Source organism: Cydia splendana, chromosome 26, assembly GCF_910591565.1.
Source record: "Cydia splendana chromosome 26, ilCydSple1.2, whole genome shotgun sequence".
NCBI classification, from domain to species: domain Eukaryota; kingdom Metazoa; phylum Arthropoda; class Insecta; order Lepidoptera; family Tortricidae; genus Cydia; species Cydia splendana.
Window position 1 is genome coordinate 9477946 of NC_085985.1, and position 22640 is coordinate 9500585.

The 22640-nt window shown below is 46.1% G+C and overlaps 2 protein-coding genes and 1 long non-coding RNA gene across 3 annotated transcripts in view; all 3 read right to left on the minus strand.

Annotated features, from left to right (window-relative positions):
• The window catches only part of LOC134803427 (uncharacterized), a 35363-nt gene extending 20131 nt beyond the window's left edge, over nucleotides 1–15232 (minus strand). Inside the window, exons 1-9 of the mRNA XM_063776245.1 lie at nucleotides 15141–15232; nucleotides 12282–12455; nucleotides 11605–11737; nucleotides 10837–11007; nucleotides 9596–9763; nucleotides 6801–7021; nucleotides 5423–5560; nucleotides 4887–4981; nucleotides 3014–3134 (exon numbers count right to left, since the gene is read on the minus strand). Coding sequence (XP_063632315.1) covers nucleotides 3014–3134; nucleotides 4887–4981; nucleotides 5423–5560; nucleotides 6801–7021; nucleotides 9596–9763; nucleotides 10837–11007; nucleotides 11605–11737; nucleotides 12282–12443 — 1209 coding nt within the window. The 5' untranslated portion in view covers nucleotides 12444–12455; nucleotides 15141–15232. The remainder of the gene's footprint in view (nucleotides 1–3013; nucleotides 3135–4886; nucleotides 4982–5422; nucleotides 5561–6800; nucleotides 7022–9595; nucleotides 9764–10836; nucleotides 11008–11604; nucleotides 11738–12281; nucleotides 12456–15140) is intronic.
• Nucleotides 15233–15280: 48 nt separating this feature from the next.
• Nucleotides 15281–17676, minus strand: LOC134803079 (uncharacterized). Its single transcript, XM_063775786.1, has 18 exons — nucleotides 17584–17676; nucleotides 17448–17552; nucleotides 17312–17416; nucleotides 17176–17280; nucleotides 17040–17144; nucleotides 16904–17008; nucleotides 16768–16872; nucleotides 16632–16736; nucleotides 16496–16600; nucleotides 16360–16464; nucleotides 16224–16328; nucleotides 16088–16192; nucleotides 15952–16056; nucleotides 15816–15920; nucleotides 15680–15784; nucleotides 15544–15648; nucleotides 15408–15512; nucleotides 15281–15376 (listed from the first exon to the last, which is right to left on the minus strand). Exons 1-18 carry the CDS (start codon nucleotides 17674–17676, stop codon nucleotides 15281–15283), a joined length of 1869 nt encoding a protein of 622 aa, XP_063631856.1.
• Nucleotides 17677–17718: 42 nt separating this feature from the next.
• The window catches only part of LOC134803461 (uncharacterized), a 91018-nt gene continuing 86096 nt past the window's right edge, over nucleotides 17719–22640 (minus strand). The window contains exon 3 of the long non-coding RNA XR_010145973.1: nucleotides 17719–17816. This is a non-coding gene — a long non-coding RNA (uncharacterized LOC134803461). The remainder of the gene's footprint in view (nucleotides 17817–22640) is intronic.

Here is a 22640-nt window from a genome sequence, read left to right on the forward strand (position 1 = left end):
CGTCAAAAAACTTTTTAGTAAAGATTTTTGAGCCATTTTGAGCGAATCTGCTATTACTGTGGAATTATTAATTAGTTATTCAATAAATATTTACTGACAGGGAATGTAGAATATTAAGAAGGATAACATTTCTCTTTATTTCCTATTTCTATGACAACTATAGATTAAAAAAAAAAAACAAAATATGTAGAAATAGGCACTAAACAACTACATTTAAAAGAAAAGCACAACCCCAGTCCCGTAATAAAGAAAAAGTTTAAAATATAATAAAAATAGTAAAAATAAGAACTTGGAATGTCCTAGAAAAAGTAAGCTTAATAGTCACCGTAGTTGTGACCGTAGAAGTAATAAAATTACGTATTTCTAAACATCTTAAAAAAATATTTATATGATTGGACTGTGATGATTTTGTAGTTATATTTTTGAAGCAAAAGACATACATATTATTTCGAATATCCAACAATATCAATATTTTACTCACCACACAAAAGCGATATAAATTCAAAATTTACAAACTAACCTTTGCCAAAAATATAAAATTTTCCATAACACCATAATTTACTCCTTGGCTATTAGGGTGACCAAAATTCTAAATAGACCGAGACTATTCCTAAAGCGTAACTAATAGACATCTTTTGCGTATTTCTACGTGGTACGTCAAATTATAAAACAATATAATGTTTGACGAGTTTTTTTGGCCGATAGAGCTGCTAATAGATAGAGTTAGACCAAGAAAAGTCTGCGGCGAGTTTGGTAGGCGACGCAAGTGTTATTTTACGTCAAACGTCTATGAAATTATGACGTATAAATAACACTTGCACTGCCTATCGAAATCGCTGCAGACTTTTCTTGGTCTACCTCTAACGTCGGAACATCTCAAGGTTGAAGTGGGCTCAGATGTTTTTTGACGACTGTGTCTTGTTTTATTCAGTTTCACTCACATTGGATGTTGGACGATTTGATATCCCAGAATTTTATCCTAATTCTAGACACTTAATTTTAAGAAAATGAAAAGTGACGGAAAGTGGCCCAATAGAACAGCGGTCGGCAACCTTTTAGCAGCCAAGGGCCACATAGTATTTAAGGAAGTTGACGCGGGCCGCACTTTGTTAATATGTGTGACTTTATCAGACATTGTTGTTTGACAATATTACATACAAAATAGCCAGGGGGGCCCGCGGGCCGCAAGTGAGAGGTTGCGGCCCGCGGGCTGCCTGTTGGCGACCGCTGCAATAGAATTTGTATGAAACTCGATTTTAAATAGGACCCACGACTTTTATGACTGATTACGAATATACTTAAATGAATCTCTAGCGAAAAATATTTAAAGGCCGTTTTCAGTAAAAGTAGTAGAATAGTGAGCGACAGTACATTATATTTTTCACCTCAGCAGCTCGAACAAGGGTACTTTGCTTCTTAAAAACAGTGAGCAAAATGCGATTTTGCTCACTAAGTCATTTTGTCTCACTCAGTGAGCAAAATCGCATTTTGCTCACCGAGTGAGGCTAAATGAGTGAGCAAAATCGCATTTTGCTCACTGAGTGAGACAAAATGTCCTTCAAGTGATCTTTATAGTCAAATGTCATTTCAACATGCGGGGTCTAATACAAGTTCGATATACTTGGGTTCTATTATCTCTGTCCCTCTAGGTATGTTCTCACTGCTTAGGGTGAAAATTTTTGTGTACTACACGAGATCAAAGTTATTTACATCTCGTGCGCTTTTGAATCCCTTACTACGCTCAAGATTCTAAATTAGATTCACTCGCTACGCTCGTGAATCTATTATAGAATCTTTCGCTTGCACGGGACTCAAAATAAGCACTCGAAGAAATATCAAACTTTGATCTCTTGTTGTACAAATAACTATTGGACCCCGTCCTTCTGGCGTCGTATTATGGATAGCTTTATCCATCTTTATCCACGTGATAAAATAACTGTCACTTTTTAACACCGTGGGATAGAAAGTGACGGACACCGTTTTATCACGCTGTCACGTAGACAAGAACGACCATCATATCCGTACTGGTAGGCGTTGGAGAAGTTGCATCCACTAAAAACCTTATAAAACAGAGTCCCCCGCTGCGTCTGTCTGTGTGTTTGTATGTTCGCGACAAACTCAAAAACTACTGAATGGATTTTCATGCGGTTGTCACCTATCAATAGAGTGATTTTTGAGGTTTAGGTGTATAAGTAGTTAACCCGTGTGAAGCCGGGGCGGGTCAATAGTACTAAATAATGCCGGACCTTTACTGTTGAAATTTTTGATTAAAAATGTTTTTGACCCGCACAGTCTAAGCGTAGCCAACCCTAGCGTTGTTTGCCGGCGCGTGCGGTCAACGACCCGCACTTTCAAGGTCACTCCACATTGATGTGTGTTTCAAAACTGTACCTATTCGCTTTTTGTGATTATGCTCTATTATTATGTATCTAAAACTGTAGCCATTTGCTTTTAAAAAGTTGTCTCCGTTACCAGGCCCTCAGAAGTGTGTAGTAGTGAGACTACTCTGCCTCGACGCGGAGGTATTCTACCTTGGTGATCTTCATGGGGTCGTTGGTGCCCGTCTCCAGTCAACCTCGGTTCACCTAGCGGTGCCGTCATATAGCGGCCGTCTCCATACAAAATAATACGGCCAAATATGGATGCCGTAGCATTTTGTATGGAGACGGCCCCTATATGACGGCACCGCTATCCTAGGAAACCAGAGCATAATGGTTGATTAAAACGGCGCGCGAACTCGCATGCGATTTTAGTTACATTGCGGACTGTTGGTTACGTCCAATTCAACCGACCGATCTAAAACCGTAATGCAATGAAACTCGCATGCGAGTTCTCGCATCGTCTAAATGAGCCCTACGCGTAGCCAACCCTAGCGTTGTCTGCCGGCGCGTGCGGTCAACGACCCGCACTTTCAAGGTCACTCTCTATTATTATGGAAAGGTTGGCTCCGTTACCAGGGCCTCAGAAGTGTGTAGCAGTGAGACTACTCGGCCTCGACGCGGAGGTATTCTACCTTGGTGATCTTCTTGGGGTCGTTGGTGCCCGTCTCCAGCACCTCCACCTTCTGGTACACGTTGGGAGAGTTGAGCCAGCGGGTGCGCTCGCCGACCTTCCCGCTGCCCCTCTTCCAGATGCTGTGAAGAAATATTCATTTTAGATTAAAAAAACGAAAATTTGACACACTGAATATCTAAGGATCACCTGCACCATCCCACTAACCTGTGGAAAACTGTCAAATTGTATTGGTAACCATGGTAACTCCAGGTTTAACTGTTAACCCGGGTTAATTGAATGATGCAAGTGGCGCTAAATGGATAATTTTGAAAATGGATTTATGGCGTTTTCTCGGAATTAACCGAATACACCTTGTGTTGTGAAATGTTAGGATGGTATTTCATCTGTACAAAATCATGGTCCAATGTGTATTTGCGTCTCACATTTTGCTTAATGACTTGAGAGAGTGAGACGCAATGCACATTGGGCAAAGAAATTGGACAGGGTTAACAAAAGTCACTAGTAAATTCATCATTCTTTGACAATTTCAATATGGCGGTTAGTTTACATAGTTAGCAAGTTCCATAGAATGACACTTTACTTGAGTAATGTTGATATGACCATTTAGATTTGTTTCTAGGCGTTATTTAGGACATAAGCGTAAGCGTATCGTAAAAACGATGTATTGTTATTAGGTTTGTCGTAGTCATAGGAGTGACTTAGGCTATGTTAAAATAACATAACTAGAGATGCAACGGATAGTTGTTTGGCCGGATACCGGATATTCGGCCTGACCATCGGCCGAATATCCGGTATCCGGCCGCCGAATATTCGGCCAGCTGAACTATACCTACATTTCGGTTTTACAGGTGCGCTGCTAAACCTGCAGAATAGGTTTGACCTGTTTTCTAGTGAACGTTCACGCGGACTCATTTCTAGGTTCGAAATGAGTGCGCGTGCAAGTCAGTAGAATGATTAAATTGTTTTAAAATAATAAACAAGTACGATTATGACCGTGTCTGTTTCTTATATCAAATTTGTTTACTCCAAAATCAAGCAATGTTACTATCCGGTAACCGGCCGGATAGTAGGTCACTATCCGGTATCCGGCCGGATAGTAAAATAATGGCCGGATATGCCGGATACCGGATAGTAACCGGATATCCGGTGCATCTCTAAAAATAACTATATAAATCACAATAGCCGAGTTGGCCACCAAAATGCCGAAATGTCACGACTGAGGGACACTTTGTCACAACCGTGTTTATGTACTCATTTTATTTACCTTTCCTGAGGGTATTAAGCTTGACCATATGAATCAAAAATTTGCTTTGTGTATGTACTTTTGATATAGTATGTAATAATATGTGAAAAATAAAAACGTTTATGAAAAAAATATATTTTTGGACACAATTTAAGAATCACCATACGAGTACGAGAGGCGTGGAGTTCTGGGCACCAAGCGTCGCGTTAGCGTGATCGTTCTGTTTGCATACAAGTTCTTCACGCTTACGCGTGTCGTAATGACGACAGAGATCTCATACGCTACGCTACGACTACGCTTCGTGTGCGGACTTGTTTGAACTTGTACGTGCTCGTAGCGCTCTCGTTCTACGCGCGTATTACGCTACGTTTACGCCTCCGCCTCCTGTGCTGATGGCCTAAAGCAGGGGTCTCCAAACTTTTTTACCTGAGGGCCAAATTGCGCCTCAGAATTTTCGCGCGGGCCACCGTCGGCGCCGCGGGCGGGGGATTGCTGGCGTTAGGGCTGCACACCAGGAGCCTGGCTCCCGCGGGCCGGATTTGGCCCGCAGGTCGGGCTTTGGAGAGCCCTGGCCTAAAGGTTCTCATCTCAGTGTCATTTTGGCTACGGAACTCCAAAAACAGCATACCCTTGTCGGTAGAGCTCCTCTTCTTCAAGCAGGTATCCCAGAGAGGACACCGCCGGCGGCACTTCCACGTCGTTCTTGGGTTTCGGAACCTCGTTCTGGAAATATACAAAATATTTTCACATTATAGGGTGGTATTCCACCTGTCCAATTTCTTTGTCCAATGTGTATTTTGTCTCGCATTTTGCTTACGGAGCGAGTGAGACGCAATGAGATTGGACCAAGATATTGGTTAAAGACGAACCCAAATATGTAGATTTCGTACATGTAAGATCCTGCACAGCAATCTAGTTCGTCTAGTTCGGCTAGTCGAAAAAAGTGTTTTTTTAGACAATTAAAAAAAAATAACAAAAAATAGGTATTAATTTCTTTCAAAATCCGTATATAGACAAGAATGGAGATAAAATATCGAAGAACCTATAGCCGTTTGTCATTTAAATCTATGTGAAGTGCAAATGTAGGAAATACGATTTAGAACTTGTCAAAATCGATGAAAATCGCAGGCAGCCCCTTAGACTAGACAAACGTTCTGTATGTACCTTGATGAGCGGGTGACGGTAGATGTAGCCGGTGCGGAAGCCGGCGTTGTCCAGCATGCGCATGAGTGCTTCGAACTCCTCGCCGCCCACACGCCACTTGGCGTCGCCCGCCGGCGCCGACCGGGACTGCGTGTAGATCTGAAACAAAATGGTTTATTGCATGGTCTAATAAAACATGGTCTTCTATTCCCAGTATGACACGGGCCTACGTCACAATAACATTGCCACTTTATTTCAACATAACATGTTACATGGGTACATTATACCTATGGTTAATAAGTTAAAATATTTCTTTATAATATTATAATTTTCATTTATATGTATTTTATCTTAAATTTTACAATAACACGTCATTTTTAATTATTCGTTAGCAATATCTTCCGATTCACGAAAGAAATTTCACACGTTCGGGTAATTCTGTTTACATTACTGGCAACACAGGATAGCGCTGTCACCTTTGACAATTCGGATCTAGATAACTTCATGCCCTGACCGTCATCCTTGTCGAACGCGTGTTAATTGTTATTTCCTTCTCGCTCAGTGTCAGCAGTCGCAGTGTTTTCCAAACTTTTCACGTCGTAAGCTTGGTAATTAATGTGTAACTGTGAATTCGTTTTTCAAACGTTTGTATTGTATAGATAAATAAAGTTTAATTTAATACATTAGATTTGTTTTATTTTACTATGTTTCTACATGAATAACTTAAAATTAATGCCGTTAAAATAATTTTCACCGTTGGTTAAAATTCTCCCACATGTTAAAGTTTGAGAACCTGTAAACAGCATGATGACGTAGGCCCGTGTCAGTTAGGTCATACGCGAATCTCGGAATAGAGTACCGGGCGGAGTATATTATTATACCATTTTTTATTGGGAATATTGCGCAAAACTCTGCACAGGGGGCGCCACTACCACTATCCATCACAATCTGGGGGTCTACCGCGAAACAAAAAAATCGAAATTTCGTTATCTGATCTCTCTATCTCTATACTCTTGCATATTCGAGCGATAAAGAGGCAGATAACTAAATTTCTATTTTCGCGTTTCCCGGTAGGCCCTTATTAACAAACCACCTTGATGCATCATTGTCATATTTTATTGTCTGTGATAACTTGTCAAAAAACAGTTTAAGGCACAGTATGTATAAGTTACTCTATGGTTTACTAACTAGCTTAGTGCTGCACTCTGGCGGCAGAACATTGCAGTAATACCACCTATTGCAATAAAAAATCGGGTTTAACCCGCGCTTCAGGTTTTTCCTGGTGCAAAGGCTGTCCATCGCAATTCAACGCGGTAACGCAGCGAGTGTGATGGACACCTTTGTGCCGGAAGTTGCCCGGGGAGGACTCTTTTAGTACACCTGGACCTAGTGTCCTCACCTTGTGTCTAGTCTCCTCATCCAGCAGATGCAGGTCGTCCTGCGGAACAGCTGCCAGGCGCAGCTGGACCTCACAAGCGGCAGTCAGCTGCCTGGCATGGTGGAAGGCCTCCTCGAGTGACGCTCCGCAGCAAAGGGCCCCGGCGCCGCTCAGCATGAGCACCTTGGCTGAGGGTCCCAGGGCGCGGACCATTTTCTCATGCTCCTCGTTGTCCAAGAGACCTGGAAGAGTATGATGTAAGATAATTTGTTCATAGCTTAGGGTGGTGTCCAATATCTTTGTCCAATGTGTATTGTGTCTCACATATTGCTTAATGAGAGAGTGAGACACAATGACATTGGACAAAGGAATTGGTCAGGTGGAATGCCACCCCTTCGATAATCTGTAATAAATGTAAAGATCTGTAAAAATTGAGGTTGGAGGTGAACCAGCGGCAGATGCCAAAACCGCTCGGTCACCTGGGTCGAGGAGGGACGGGCCGAATTTCGTCAAGTACATGTATTCTTAGACTTATGGCGCCCTCTGGTCACCTCTAAGGTAAAACAGTGTGGTTTTTACGTCCTACCAGATTCAACTCAGGTGATTTCGGGCTAGCGAAACGAATAATCATTTTTATACTAGTGATTCTGCTTTAAAAGAACACAAAATATTGTACAAATACAAATACAGTTATTTCATTGCTTTTTACATCAGTTCTTAGGTATAATATAAGGTTAAAAATTGTTATATTTTTGCCCTCATATCATAGCTTAGATAGGTTTCTAAAACAAAGACTTTCTTCAGTATTTTATCTTTCAGTATCAGGAGCTAACTGTACGATTTGTTATTTGGACGCAATCGGAACGAAAGTCATTCTGTTGCACGTGTTTAAGTAGTGCAAGGGTGCACACAGCGCGTATCAGATTTGGTTTGTCTAGATCGACTATAGCTTTCGATTCCAATGATCCGTTTGGCAATCTAATGTTAATAAAGATTCTCCTGCGTTATTGGCGCAGTCGGTAGGACAGTTTAACCAGACTTTCTGTCCGGGTGTCCAAACGTCCTCCCCTACAAGTCGCATTTCTCAGTCGATTCTCGTGAAATTTTGTGACCAGGTTTTTGTTAGAGTCGATTCAGTTTTAAGTGTCTTAAGTGTTCGCTCGGTGCACAGTTAATAGAGCCACAAGTAAACGGTTACCGGGTGGCACGTTGTGGTACACCAGTGCCCTGTTTATCAAAAGCTTGTAACTTGTAATACAAGTGGAAGTCCCTTTTTGACAGCTTTTGTTAGAAAGAGACTTCCACTTGTATTACAAGTTACAAGCTTTTAATAAACAGGGCACAGGGGTTCCAATAGCGCGGCCTCGTGGGATAGGGAGCAGGCGGTCTGTGTGCACGGACGCGTGGTGGAAGGCTGGACAACTGGCGCGGTGGTAGGGTAGGGTACAGCAGTATGTAGTATAGGGTTACCGGGCGGCACGCTGTGGTAGGCGAGCGGCCCCAGCAGCGCGGCCTCGTGGCCGAGCGGCAGCAGGCCGCGGCAGGTGCGGCACACAGCGCCGGTCCGGGCGCGAGGAGGAAGGCTGGACAACTGGCGCGGTGGGTAGGGTAGGGTACAGCAGTATGTAGTATAGGGTTACCGGGCGGCACGCTGTGGTAGGCGAGCGGCCCCAGCAGCGCGGCCTCGTGGGATAGGGAGCAGGCGGTCTGTGTGCACGGACGCGTGGTGGAAGGCTGGACAACTGGCGCGGTGGGTAGGGTAGGGTACAGCAGTATGTAGTATAGGGTTACCGGGCGGCACGCTGTGGTAGGCGAGCGGCCCCAGCAGCGCGGCCTCGTGGCCGAGCGGCAGCAGGCCGCGGCGCGCGCTGGACACGGCGAGCGCGGCCGGCGCGCGCAGGTGCAGCACGCAGCGCAGGTCCGGCCGCGAGGAGGAAGGCTGGACAACTGGCGCGGTGGGTAGGGTAGGGTACAGCAGTATGTAGTATAGGGTTACCGGGCGGCACGCTGTGGTAGGCGAGCGGCCCCAGCAGCGCGGCCTCGTGGCCGAGCGGCAGCAGGCCGCGGCGCGCGCTGGACACGGCGAGCGCGGCCGGCGCGCGCAGGTGCAGCACGCAGCGCAGGTCCGGCCGCGAGGAGGAAGGCTGGACAACTGGCGCGGTGGGTAGGGTAGGGTACAGCAGTATGTAGTATAGGGTTACCGGGCGGCACGCTGTGGTAGGCGAGCGGCCCCAGCAGCGCGGCCTCGTGGCCGAGCGGCAGCAGGCCGCGGCGCGCGCTGGACACGGCGAGCGCGGCCGGCGCGCGCAGGTGCAGCACGCAGCGCAGGTCCGGCCGCGAGGAGGAAGGCTGGACAACTGGCGCGGTGGGTAGGGTAGGGTACAGCAGTATGTAGTATAGGGTTACCGGGCGGCACGCTGTGGTAGGCGAGCGGCCCCAGCAGCGCGGCCTCGTGGCCGAGCGGCAGCAGGCCGCGGCGCGCGCTGGACACGGCGAGCGCGGCCGGCGCGCGCAGGTGCAGCACGCAGCGCCGGTCCGGCCGCGAGGAGGAAGGCTGGACAACTGGCGCGGTGGGTAGGGTAGGGTACAGCAGTATGTAGTATAGGGTTACCGGGCGGCACGCTGTGGTAGGCGAGCGGCCCCAGCAGCGCGGCCTCGTGGCCGAGCGGCAGCAGGCCGCGGCGCGCGCTGGACACGGCGAGCGCGGCCGGCGCGCGCAGGTGCAGCACGCAGCGCCGGTCCGGCCGCGAGGAGGAAGGCTGGACAACTGGCGCGGTGGGTAGGGTAGGGTACAGCAGTATGTAGTATAGGGTTACCGGGCGGCACGCTGTGGTAGGCGAGCGGCCCCAGCAGCGCGGCCTCGTGGCCGAGCGGCAGCAGGCCGCGGCGCGCGCTGGACACGGCGAGCGCGGCCGGCGCGCGCAGGTGCAGCACGCAGCGCAGGTCGGGCCGCGCCGCGTGCACTGCCGCGTGCAGGGAGAACCCTGCAACATCCAAATAGTTCAAATAAAAAATAAGTAAAAATTAATTTAGCGCTACACAAGTACCAGGGCCTCATGAGTTACGAGAAGGTGTCGTTGACCAACCCGCCAGGCCGCGGCCGGGGAGCTACGAGTATGAAGGTAGCACGGCTGCTCGCGTATCTTAGCTGTATACTTTTGATTTGTGTAGCTATATGATTCTACTAGTTTAAAGTATTATTTTTATTGACTCGTAAAAAAAGTATTTTATACAAATATATAATCAAGCTTTTCAATCTCGTACCTCACTTAGGCAACTCAGCTTACGGTACTCAACTGAAAAGCTCTCTATTATATCACGATTGTATAAAATACTATAATTAAACAGTATACCAAATCCTATGTGAAAGAACATTCCGTAAACTTACAATGAAATAGTGATAAGACAATGCAGACTACCTTCGATAATAACAATAATATACCTATTTGTTTGGCACCATACCTATCATTTCGTGATTCACTAAAAAACACTTTAAATTGAAAGATTGCCTATCCATCTATCGAACAAAACAACGAAGTGGCTTTATGTTACATTATTGCATGGTACCACAGCAAATACATGATTGCGGGCGTTTTGTATCGCTTAATAATTTTCAAGTTTGTTTTCAAAATTCTGCTCGTCTCACTTTCTACATTCACGGAAAAGTTGATGGTCTCCTGGTCCTGGACCGCTACCTGTATGTCGACCTTCAGCGAGGAGACGGTGACCTCATGAAGAAGTAAGTCACGAGGAGTTAGGACCCGGGTGTTGAGACACTCACCTTCAACGTTCACAGGGAAGTTGGTGGTCCCCTGGTCCTGGACCACTCCCTGCATGTCGACCTTCACCAGCGAGGAGGCGGTGACCTCATGAAGAAGTAAGTCACGAGGAGTTAGGACCCGGGTGTTGAGACACTCACCTTCAACTTTCACAGGGAAGTTGGTGGTCCCCTGGTCCTGGACCACTCCCTGCATGTCGACCTTCACCAGCGAGGAGGCGGTGACCTCATGAAGAAGTAAGTCACGAGGAGTTAGGACCCGGGTGTTGAGACACTCACCTTCAACGTTCACAGGGAAGTTGGTGGTCCCCTGGTCCTGGACCACCCCCTGCATGTCGACCTTCACCAGCGAGGAGGCGGTGACCTCATGAGGGAGTAGCCCGCGAGGAGTGGTCAGGACTTGCTCCACGGCGGTGTTGAGACGGGCGGTGATTTGACCGTTGATGCCAGCTAGAATAAAAACGGTATACATAAATTACACATTGCTAAAATATAATGCCATCTGCTTGATGGAGTCAAAGCGTATCTCCCATTGACCAAGGACCGGTCAGCAGGATACTAGCACAAGCTAAGATCTAGGTTTTTAGATTTCGGCCTATAAATTCGTCGAGTACATATAGTTGTCTGCAAAAATATCTTGCAAACGATTTTGCACAGATAATGAGGCGGGCCGGTGACCCACATTGCCCGAAGAATGAATAGCCGTTACGCGTAAAATACGGTGTTTAAAAGTGGGAATTCCAATCAGAAAAGCCCAAGTCCCAAGTCTAAGAGTAGACAGTTGGGCGACTTCATCAGAGTTGCTGAGATCTTTGTGGCGATCGATTAGGGAGGCCATATTTAGTGTAGTGTGTGGCTTATGTTCCGGTGTCAATGCTGTAGATGTATTACTTACTCTTGGTAGTCTGGGGTCACCTGAACAGGTCCAGACGGTAACAAGCTGCCAACTTGCAGCGGACTCTTCCTTTTCGTAGCCAAAACCCTCAATGCCGTTAATGTGGAGCACACAGGGCTCAGTACCTTGTTAGGGACCAAGCGTCTACTTACTCTGGGTCCACCCGAACAGGTCTACCAGACGGTAGCAAGCCGCCAGCTTGCAGCGCAGAATTTTCTCGCCCTTCTCATAGCCGAAGCCCTCGATGCCGCGGATGTCGTTGATGGGAAGCACGCAGCTGGGGCTCTGAAACGTTAAACATCAATATTAGATAATCTAATTCTCTTTCAACTGCTCGTAGATTAACTGGAATTGGATAACTTCAAACCTCATTGCATTACAGCTTGGAGGACATGAGCTGCCACTGTGGCTGTCTTACCCTGAAGGTGCCGGTGTGCAGCCTGCCGCCGACCATCTCCCGTATGCGCTGCAGCAGCGGCGCGTCGCCTCCCTCGTGCATCTGCTGGTCTAGCACCCGCTCCAGCTCGTCACGCAGCAGCATGGATGGTTCCTTACCCTGAAGGTGCCGGTGTGCAGCCTGCCGCCGCCCATCTCCCGTATGCGCTGCAGCAGCGGCGCGTCGCCTCCCTCGTGCATCTGCTGGTCCAGCACCCGCTCCAGCTCGTCACGCAGCAGCATGGATGGTTCCTTACCCTGAAGGTGCCGGTGTGCAGCCTGCCGCCGACCATCTCCCGTATGCGCTGCAGCAGCGGCGCGTCGCCTCCCTCGTGCATCTGCTGGTCCAACACCCGCTCCAGCTCGTCACGGAGCAGCATGGATGGTTGCTTACCCTGAAGGTGCCGGTGTGCAGCCTGCCGCCGACCATCTCCCGTATGCGCTGCAGCAGCGGCGCGTCGCCTCCCTCGTGCATCTGCTGGTCCAGCACCCGCTCCAGCTCCTCGCGGAACAGCTTGGAGGACATGAGCGCTTCCACGCGCTTGCGGCGCTCCATTTCGCGGACATCCTGGGGGACAAAGTGAATGTTTAATTATTTGACATTGTAGTATACAGGGTGGAAAGGCACGACGATCCTTCCCGGAAGTATTAGGTCGTTTAAGTGATACAGAGACTATTGGTAATGGTAAGAATCGTTAATTGAGTAAAAAATAAAAATTTCAAAAATACTACTTTTTAACTGTGGTGATAACCCTATAGCATGTGCACATGACGGCTAGATTAAGGATCTCCGTCGGGAAAGCTCGGGACTTTACACTTTTTTCCGATCGTTGACAGTATCGCAATGATGTATGAATGACGCATAAATGTCAAATAAATCAAATGCATGCAAAAATATTACAAACAATTTTATTACTTTCTTAGATAATTACTTTTTTCCAATATTTAATACTATCTTCTTTTCACATACGGTGTTCAAATGTACCTCCGTGTATTACAACGCCGCCGCAGCCCGTACCCGAGTATGTCGATGCACATGCGATATAGTGTATGCTCTTCGTCATTTATCCTCCGCAGAAAGCACCAATTAGCCTTTGTCTCATTTCGTCCGCAGTTTCACATTCCGTTTGGTTTGGTACACCATATCTTTTACACAGCCCCACAAATTTAAATAGCCACGAGCATCTAACATTTTTATTTGAAGAATATGACATTCAATAAGTATAGTTCAATGAAAATTTAATTTCAAACATCAGACGTCTTGTCTATTTCCTACCACGCAAGAAGGTTTGTTAGTTTGGTATTGAAGAAGTATTTATTCTTGATTTATTCTTAGTATTTCATTTTTGCAAGTTCATTTGGTGCAACTAACACAACCTACATGTAATTTTTTATTATTTTAAATAGTTTCCAATCATTCGAAAATAATTTTGTGAAACGTGTTAAGAAACTAAAACCTTTTTATCAGTCAAGGAAACCAGAGATATTTATAAGACGATTGCGTACTTTTGAGTGGTTGTCAATGTCACCATTTGAATTGTCGTTGTAAACAATGTTGTGGTTAGTATTATTAATATTAAGGAATAACATAACTATTTCATTCAAGTATTGAACAAGTGGAACCACTAAGAAAGCGAAAATCCTGCAATGATTCTTACCGTGCTGTAAGCAGACCTAAAAATGGTTAGATGGCAACAAATTAGCATAATTTCCTGTCGAATACTGATTGTTTACAAGTAAGTTCATTGACCCTGTCACCTGTTAGGGTTAGAACAAAGTAGTTTTTTGCGTGGATGTTTAAAAGGTCATAATTTAAAAACGGTTGCCCATATTAACATATTTTCTATGGAGAAAATATAGAGCTTAGGCTAAACTATCTCCCATTTCCGGAAAGGATCGTCGTGCCTTTCCACCCTGTATAACTGTCTATGGTATATGCAGTGTAACATTTATATTTATCTTATCTTGTAAAAAGCACAAGCTTCTACAGTTTCAATTTTGCCAAAAAATTGCTCAACTTGCTTTGCTATGCTAGAGTATACAAGAGAATTTAAGAATTTTAAGAATTAAACCTGTTTATTTCAAAAAATAATAGCATTACAATTTCTTATACCTAGTTACAATATAAAAACTGTCATAGAGTCCGTATTTACTAACTTTGCACCGAGCAGAATAGAACAAAGTGAGGGAGTGTCATTTTAAATGTCATATTTTTAAGAAGTTTGACATTAATTATGACATTGCCACACATTGACAAAGTACGTGGCAAATCCCACGCAGAGTTATCTCTGTCCAACTCTATGTCCTTCCCCTTCAGTCAAACTCTCCATACCTAATTTCATCTCAATCGGTTCAGCGATTAAAGCGTGAAAAGGTAACAGACTGACTACATCCTCCCACAAGTGCAACAATAACGCGTCAGTCATCAACACATTAACGTCTCTTCATTGGCACCCTCTTAAGTGTTATCGTATTGGTTTATCGACGCTAAGTTGACGGCGAGGGGCTCTAAGTGTGCGATAATATTTGTTCTCACTTGAGTGCTGATGGAAGGATAACTGGAATGTTCCGAGGTAGGTATTTAATACAGATGTAATGCTTAATTGTTTTCCATCGCATTTTCTCGGAAACGTTCGTATTTGTCATGCTACTTCAGTCAACCTCAGTACTTTTTGTTTCGAGATTGATTTAAATATCAAGACACGTTCGTAGGTTTCCGTGAAAATACGATGGAAAATAATTATGCACTACATCTGTCCATTCCAAAGATCTTTCCTAGGTACCGCTGGAGAGACGAAGTGCAGACAGACAAATAAGAGACCCCACACTAGCGTCTCCCGAGCGTCGACGTCTCGTCAACTCTATGGGTGCTGCTCGACGCAGCTTCACCATTTTCGATAGCGTTGACTAGACGCCGACGCTCAAGACTGAAACGCAGGCGTTTCGCGCTCGCTCCAACAAATAAGAGACGTCACACTAGCGTCTCCCGAGCGTCGACATCTCGTTAACTCTATGGGTGCTGCTCGACGCAGCGTTAGCGGCGCAGCTTCACCATTTTCCACAGCGCTGTCTAGCCGACGCTCAAAAGACGCTACTGGTGGAGTCTTGCTCAGTATACTCACAGCGTCAATGTCCGCTGGACGCTGGTCTCTCCTCCTCTTCGGCCGCCGCGTTGCCGTTCGGCAGCGGCTCTGTGCCAGTGTCCGCCATCGCTAAAAGACGCTAATGGTGGAAACTTGCTCAGTATACTCACAGCGTCAATGTCCGCTGGACGCTGCTTCAGTCTCTCCTCCTCCTCGGCCGCCGCGTTGCCGTTCGGCAGCGGCTCTGTGGCAGTGTCCGCCATCGCTAAAAGACGCTAATGGTGGAGTCTTGCTCAGTATACTCACAGCGTCAATGTCCGCTGGACGCTGGTCTCTCCTCCTCTTCGGCCGCCGCGTTGCCGTTCGGCAGCGGCTCTGTGCCAGTGTCCGCCATCGCTAAAAGACGCTAATGGTGGAAACTTGCTCAGTATACTCACAGCGTCAATGTCCGCTGGACGCTGCTTCAGTCTCTCCTCCTCCTCGGCCGCCGCCTTGCCGTTCGGCAGCGGCTCTGTGCCAGTGTCCGCCATCGCTAAAATACGCTAATGGTGGAGTCTTGCTCAGTATACTCACAGCGTCAATGTCCGCTGGACGCTGCTTCAGTCTCTCCTCCTCCTCGGCCGCCGCGTTGCCGTTCGGCAGCGGCTCTGTGCCAGTGTCCGCCATCGCTAAAATACGCTAATGGTGGAGTCTTGCTCAGTATACTCACAGCGTCAATGTCCGCTGGACGCTGCTTCAGTCTCTCCTCCTCCTCGGCCGCCGCCTTGCCGTTCGGCAGCGGCTCTGTGCCAGTGTCCGCCATCGCTAAAAGACGCTAATGGTGGAGTCTTGCTCAGTATACTCACAGCGTCAATGTCCGCTGGACGCTGCTTCAGTCTCTCCTCCTCCTCGGCCGCCGCGTTGCCGTTCGGCAGCGGCTCTGTGCCAGTGTCCGCCATCGCTAAAATACGCTAATGGTGGAGTCTTGCTCAGTATACTCACAGCGTCAATGTCCGCTGGACGCTGCTTCAGTCTCTCCTCCTCCTCGGCCACCGCGTTACCGTTCGGCAGCGGCTCTGTGGCAGTGTCCGCCATCGCTAAAAGACGCTAATGGTGGAGTCTTGCTCAGTATACTCACAGCGTCAATGTCCGCTGGACGCTGCTTCAGTCTCTCCTCCTCCTCGGCCGCCGCCTTGCCGTTCGGCAGCGGCTCTGTGCCAGTGTCCGCCATCGCTAAAATACGCTAATGGTGGAGTCTTGCTCAGTATACTCACAGCGTCAATGTCCGCTGGACGCTGCTTCAGTCTCTCCTCCTCCTCGGCCGCCGCCTTGCCGTTCGGCAGCGGCTCTGTGCCAGTGTCCGCCATCGCTAAAAGACGCTAATGGTGGAGTCTTGCTCAGTATACTCACAGCGTCAATGTCCGCTGGACGCTGCTTCAGTCTCTCCTCCTCCTCGGCCGCCGCGTTGCCGTTCGGCAGCGGCTCTGTGCCAGTGTCCGCCATCGCTAAAATACGCTAATGGTGGAGTCTTGCTCAGTATACTCACAGCGTCAATGTCCGCTGGACGCTGCTTCAGTCTCTCCTCCTCCTCGGCCACCGCGTTACCGTTCGGCAGCGGCTCTGTGGCAGTGTCCGCCATCGCTAAAAGACGCTAATGGTGGAGTCTTGCTCAGTATACTCACAGCGTCAATGTCCGCTGGACGCTGCTTCAGTCTCTCCTCCTCCTCGGCCGCCGCGTTGCCGTTCGGCAGCGGCTCTGTGCCAGTGTCCGCCATCGCTAAAATACGCTAATGGTGGAGTCTTGCTCAGTATACTCACAGCGTCAATGTCCGCTGGACGCTGCTTCAGTCTCTCCTCCTCCTCGGCCGCCGCCTTGCCGTTCGGCAGCGGCTCTGTGCCAGTGTCCGCCATCGCTAAAAGACGCTAATGGTGGAGTCTTGCTCAGTATACTCACAGCGTCAATGTCCGCTGGACGCTGCTTCAGTCTCTCCTCCTCCTCGGCCGCCGCGTTGCCGTTCGGCAGCGGCTCTGTGCCAGTGTCCGCCATCGCTAAAATACGCTAATGGTGGAGTCTTGCTCAGTATACTCACAGCGTCAATGTCCGCTGGACGCTGCTTCAGTCTCTCCTCCTCCTCGGCCACCGCGTTACCGTTCGGCAGCGGCTCTGTGGCAGTGTCCGCCATCGCTAAAAGACGCTAATGGTGGAGTCTTGCTCAGTATACTCACAGCGTCAATGTCCGCTGGACGCTGCTTCAGTCTCTCCTCCTCCTCGGCCGCCGCGTTGCCGTTCGGCAGCGGCTCTGTGCCAGTGTCCGCCATCGCTAAAATACGCTAATGGTGGAGTCTTGCTCAGTATACTCACAGCGTCAATGTCCGCTGGACGCTGCTTCAGTCTCTCCTCCTCCTCGGCCGCCGCCTTGCCGTTCGGCAGCGGCTCTGTGCCAGTGTCCGCCATCGCTAAAAGACGCTAATGGTGGAGTCTTGCTCAGTATACTCACAGCGTCAATGTCCGCTGGACGCTGCTTCAGTCTCTCCTCCTCCTCGGCCGCCGCGTTGCCGTTCGGCAGCGGCTCTGTGCCAGTGTCCGCCATCGCTAAAATACGCTAATGGTGGAGTCTTGCTCAGTATACTCACAGCGTCAATGTCCGCTGGACGCTGCTTCAGTCTCTCCTCCTCCTCGGCCACCGCGTTACCGTTCGGCAGCGGCTCTGTGGCAGTGTCCGCCATCGCTAAAAGACGCTAATGGTGGAGTCTTGCTCAGTATACTCACAGCGTCAATGTCCGCTGGACGCTGCTTCAGTCTCTCCTCCTCCTCGGCCGCCGCGTTGCCGTTCGGCAGCGGCTCTGTGGCAGTGTCCGCCATCGCTCTGGAAAAAGGAAACAAATACGTTAATAGTGGACTTAGTAAGTATTCTCAAACTTAGATAATAGCGCGACCATCCTATCCTTCCAGGGTGCGTAGCCAAGATTACCGTTTCGTTCGCTACGGCATCTTGGCTAGGCCCTCAGATCATATCATTAGGACGTCGTGTCAGTGGGGAGACACTCCTGACTTCGGGCAAACTCGGCTCCGTTCGGCTCAGCATTGCTCCGAGCAATTATTAGGGTTGACACAACTTGAAGTCAATTTGCGTGCGACCACAGATAACGACGAATTTTGACAACCCTAAATAGCCGAAATGAATAGTGCCATACATTAGAAAGGGACAGCATGATTCTTCCCTGAATCGCTGTCAAACTTCGGTTTTGTAGGAAGTGTCCTTTCTGTACGGTAGTACTATTAATTATTTTGTGGTCGTGTCCGTAGTCCGTGTCTCGAATATACATGAATCACGGAAACAAAAAAAAAATACGCGTCGAATTGAGAACCTCCTCCGTTTTTTTCGTCGGTTAAAAAATAGTAGCAAATAACTATCGTCGTTGCGCTTTCCAAATCTGATATGTGCGAGGTTTCAATCAAATGAATTAATACCTTATGTGTTTCGTTGCTAGGTACCTATTTGTCAATCAAAAATCGAACACATATCAGATTTGGAAAGCGCAACGACGCTATGTAACTTGTTTACTTTGCTTTTATTTTAGTTTTAAGTTTTTATATTTAGTTTGATATGGGTGTACTATTTACTGTAGGTACGTGATGCCTGAAAATAAAACTTTATTTATTTATTTATTTTATTTTATTTATTTGGGCATTTTCACTTAACTGTGCAGTGCGCGCCTTCAACGGCCGGTTAGCAATCGTTACAAAACTGACGGTCAATGTCGAATCCCATACATTTTGTCAGGAATGTAACGGTTAGACGTTACTGAAACACGACCTAAGTCGCGCTTTAAAGTGCAAGTTAAAATGACAATGCCCATACATCGACATTTTAGGGCTGATTTAGACGGCGCGCGAACTCGCACGCGATTTTAGTTACATTGCGGACAATGGGTAACGTCCAATTCAACCGACCGACCAAAACCCGCAATGTAATGAAACTCGCATGCGAGCTCGCACGCCGTCTAAATCAGCCTTAAGTATAATGCCGTTATACACGTTATAACATATGTATATGTGTTATATGTAATTAGGTTCTAGACAGCGTCGATAACACCGTAACGTGTAATTACCGCCCACTCGTTTTATATTCAGAGAGGTCATTGAACCCTCTGAATCATCCTATACAACTCTCCTACATTGCCTTTTGAATTACATAATATGTTAACGAAAAGGAGGAAAAACTTGTTTTAGTAAAGGTTCCGTCACACAGGCGCGTTTTCCAGGCGGGGCGTGAGCGTTTTATATGTAAACGCGGCGCGCCCCTCTCACGCGCCTGTGTGACGGAGCCTTTAATCACGAATCATAGCGAGGTAACTATACCTAGACTAAAGCCGCTTAAAGTTGACACTTTTAATCCCAGCTAGTAATATGTACATGTTTGCAGCAGAACTTGCTAAGCGGGCGAGGTGTTCAAAATAACCTTTACACGCTCTTATTCTCTTAACAATAAAGTCGCGTCAAGATCATTTTGAACACCTGGCCCGCTTAGCAACTTCTGCTGCTGACTGTATGTCTAATTTAAGATCCTAGAGATAGTTCGAAAAGTGTATACACGTATATGATACTGACTATGTATTAACAGTATAAGTGTCTTGGCATAAGTAGCTGTAAACTTATACTTGTGTTTCTTTGAATAAAGAATAAAGTGACATGCAAATGACATCGGATGCTAATAAAAAAATGCAACCGGATGGGTTTTATTTGAGTCAGTGTGGCGATTCGCACGGTGACCACGCGATTTGATGCGGTGAGTGGAACGACATATTATAAAATGTACTGTCGTTCCTGTTAATACAGTAAAATTATACATTTAGCGTTTGCGTCAAATCCGGTACTTATTTATGATGTTGGTCCAATGAATAATCCAAGTTGGTGACCTCGAGCGCCGAACGCAACTTTGTCAAAAATCTAAAAACCTGCGAAAATTTCGGTTTTTGTTTAGTTTTGGGCGATTCCAACCCTAAAGGACTAGTTTTTGATAGTACCTTCCTTAGACGTTTTTAAAGAAGGCTAAATTTGCTAGCTTACGAGCTCAATTTTTTAAAAATCTAAATTTTGAAAGCCTTTATATCGGAAACTATTCAATCTACAGAGACCTTCGAGCAACACGGAAGGGAGGCGGCATTCGCACTATTTCCCCTCTGCCGAGGTACAAGATTAGCGCGTCAATCTAATCTAGCGCGGGTAATAAAACTAGTTGCACTTGAATTTTTCACTAGACCGAGTCCAGACGCGCGCGTGAACACTGCTGCACAAAAATACCTGTTTGCTCGGTTTTTTGTTATAAAAAGAGGTCGGGGACATCAAATTTACAAAAAGAAAGTGTTACACTTCACATGTAATATTTTTTTTTACATATCATACGTTTAATTACATTCAAACACAATTATTATATTTTAGTCTCATGTAATTGTTGGATTTATCGATTTTGCTCGCTCAGTACAAATTGCGGATCGGTCGAGCGACAAATCCGACTTCTCATCTCTCAGAATACAATAACATACTTCAACGAAAATGTGTTAGTGTGCGTGTTGTGACACTTGTCACTCGTCCGTACACAAAAAGAGATCGAGGTTTGCAAGATTTGTCTTTGACGTGTGTCATTTTCTATGTATTTGTGTCGTCATTACAGATTGGATTTTGTATGTAAGTGTGTGAGAAGTGCGACTGTGTGCACCTTTCCCCCCCGCGAAAAATGGCAGAAAGATTTGTACGGTGAGATATCGCTTGGGCCCCTCCCTTCCGATGTGTCGGAAGCCGGTGTTGCTCGAAGACAGAGACAGTTCTAATCTCGTATTGTAGCAAATTTAGTCTTCTTTAAAAACGTCTAAGGAAGGTACTATCAAAAACTAGTCCTTTAGGGTTAGAATCGCCCAAAACTAAACAAAAACCGAAGGGGGCCGCTACGTGCTGTATTGTGTATTTAAGTACCTTTTGAATACATCAAACTAGTTTTTATGTTGCTGGATTCGTCAATCTATGCGTCCAAAGTTAAAACGGCCTTTTTGTGTTTTTGAGTTCATAGATCGACGAATCCAGCAACAAAAAAACTAGTTTGATGTATTCAAAAGATACTTTAATACAAAATACAGTACGTAGCGGGCCCTTTTTTAAATATCTTTTGCTAAATTTAAATAATTACGATTATTTAGCAGTGGCGCGAGTGTGCACGTTGATGGGCTCTTAATAAAGTTTTTGCAACATGTTGCAGAGATCCCGATGAAATCTCTGTATTTAATAGTGGATTGCGCAGGCGCGGGCGTCCCACGAGGTTGCGCAAATCCGCCATTTTAGTTGCGAAGCGCTAGTTTGGAGAGGTCGTGAGACGCGAAATAAATACTTAATACTTAATACAAATGCATTTATTTCATTACCTACTTTTTTACATCTGTTCTTAGGTATAAATAAATATTAATAAATAAATAAATATTATAAGACAAATTTACACAATCGACCTAAGTCCCACAGTAAGCTCAATAAGGCTTGTGTTATGGGTGCTTAGACGACGATATATATAATATACACATCAATATAAATACTTTGATACGTACATAGAAAACATCCATAACTCAGGAACAAATATTTGTGATGAGTACACAAATAAATGCCCTTACCAGGATTCGAACCCGGGACCTCCTGCTTCGTAGGCAGGGTCACTACCTACTAGGCTAGGAGGCCGTTGCCGTTGCGTTTAAATGGTATAATATAAGGGTTAGGTAGGTAATTAGTCCATCTTAGGTATTAAGAGTAAGTAGGAAAGTACTTTTCTCAAAAATGGACGGCAAAGTCGACTTTGACGTCTAAAAAATAGGTCGCGAAGCGCGTAGTTTATGGTCAGTCAAAAATTAAAAAGTGAAAAATATTGCAGTCTCGATTTTGGGACTGCAATGTTGCATACAAATTCCATTATTTGTCGAGTTCCAAACTTTTTAAAAGTTGAAATGGCCATATCAAATGAAGGCACAGGCCCATTAAACAGCCAAACAGATGATTAGTACCGCGACTATTTAGCTGTCTCAAATAGGTTGGCGTATTTTCGGCAGAAAAATACACTTGTATTTTTTTATTTAAAAAATTAAAAGGCGGCAAAGCTAATTTTTTCAATTGTTTCTACTTTTTTCTGTGAAAATATATACGTAAGAACGTTGCTTCTGTAAAATATTTCTAAAATATGTATATTTCTCGAACCATTTTTGACAAAAGCACTATATATGACTCGGCTGGAAGGCTACTTGCTGGCTTCGGATTCAATTAAACGGACTCCCAAGGTCGTCCGTTTAATACGAATCCTCAGCCTGCAAGTAGCTACTTCCGAGCCTCGACAATAATGTACTATATCTAAACATTGTGCAACAAATTGTGTAAGTAATGAAAAAGGTGCGGGTGCAGCAACACCAAGTTACGAGCGAACAAACAAACAATTTATTTGCAAAAATGGGTAATTACAGGTCTCATTGTTAAACGGTACTATGTTTCACCTTTTCAGCTGTGTACAAACATCATGCAGCATAAAGGCATCTTAAAAATATGTAATTACATTTGAAAACTAACTATAAAACTTTAACATTTTATTAAAGTAATCAAATATTTTATAATTACCTTACTGCGACTAACTTGCTGTTGCTGCACGAGCGAACTTGCGAGCTTT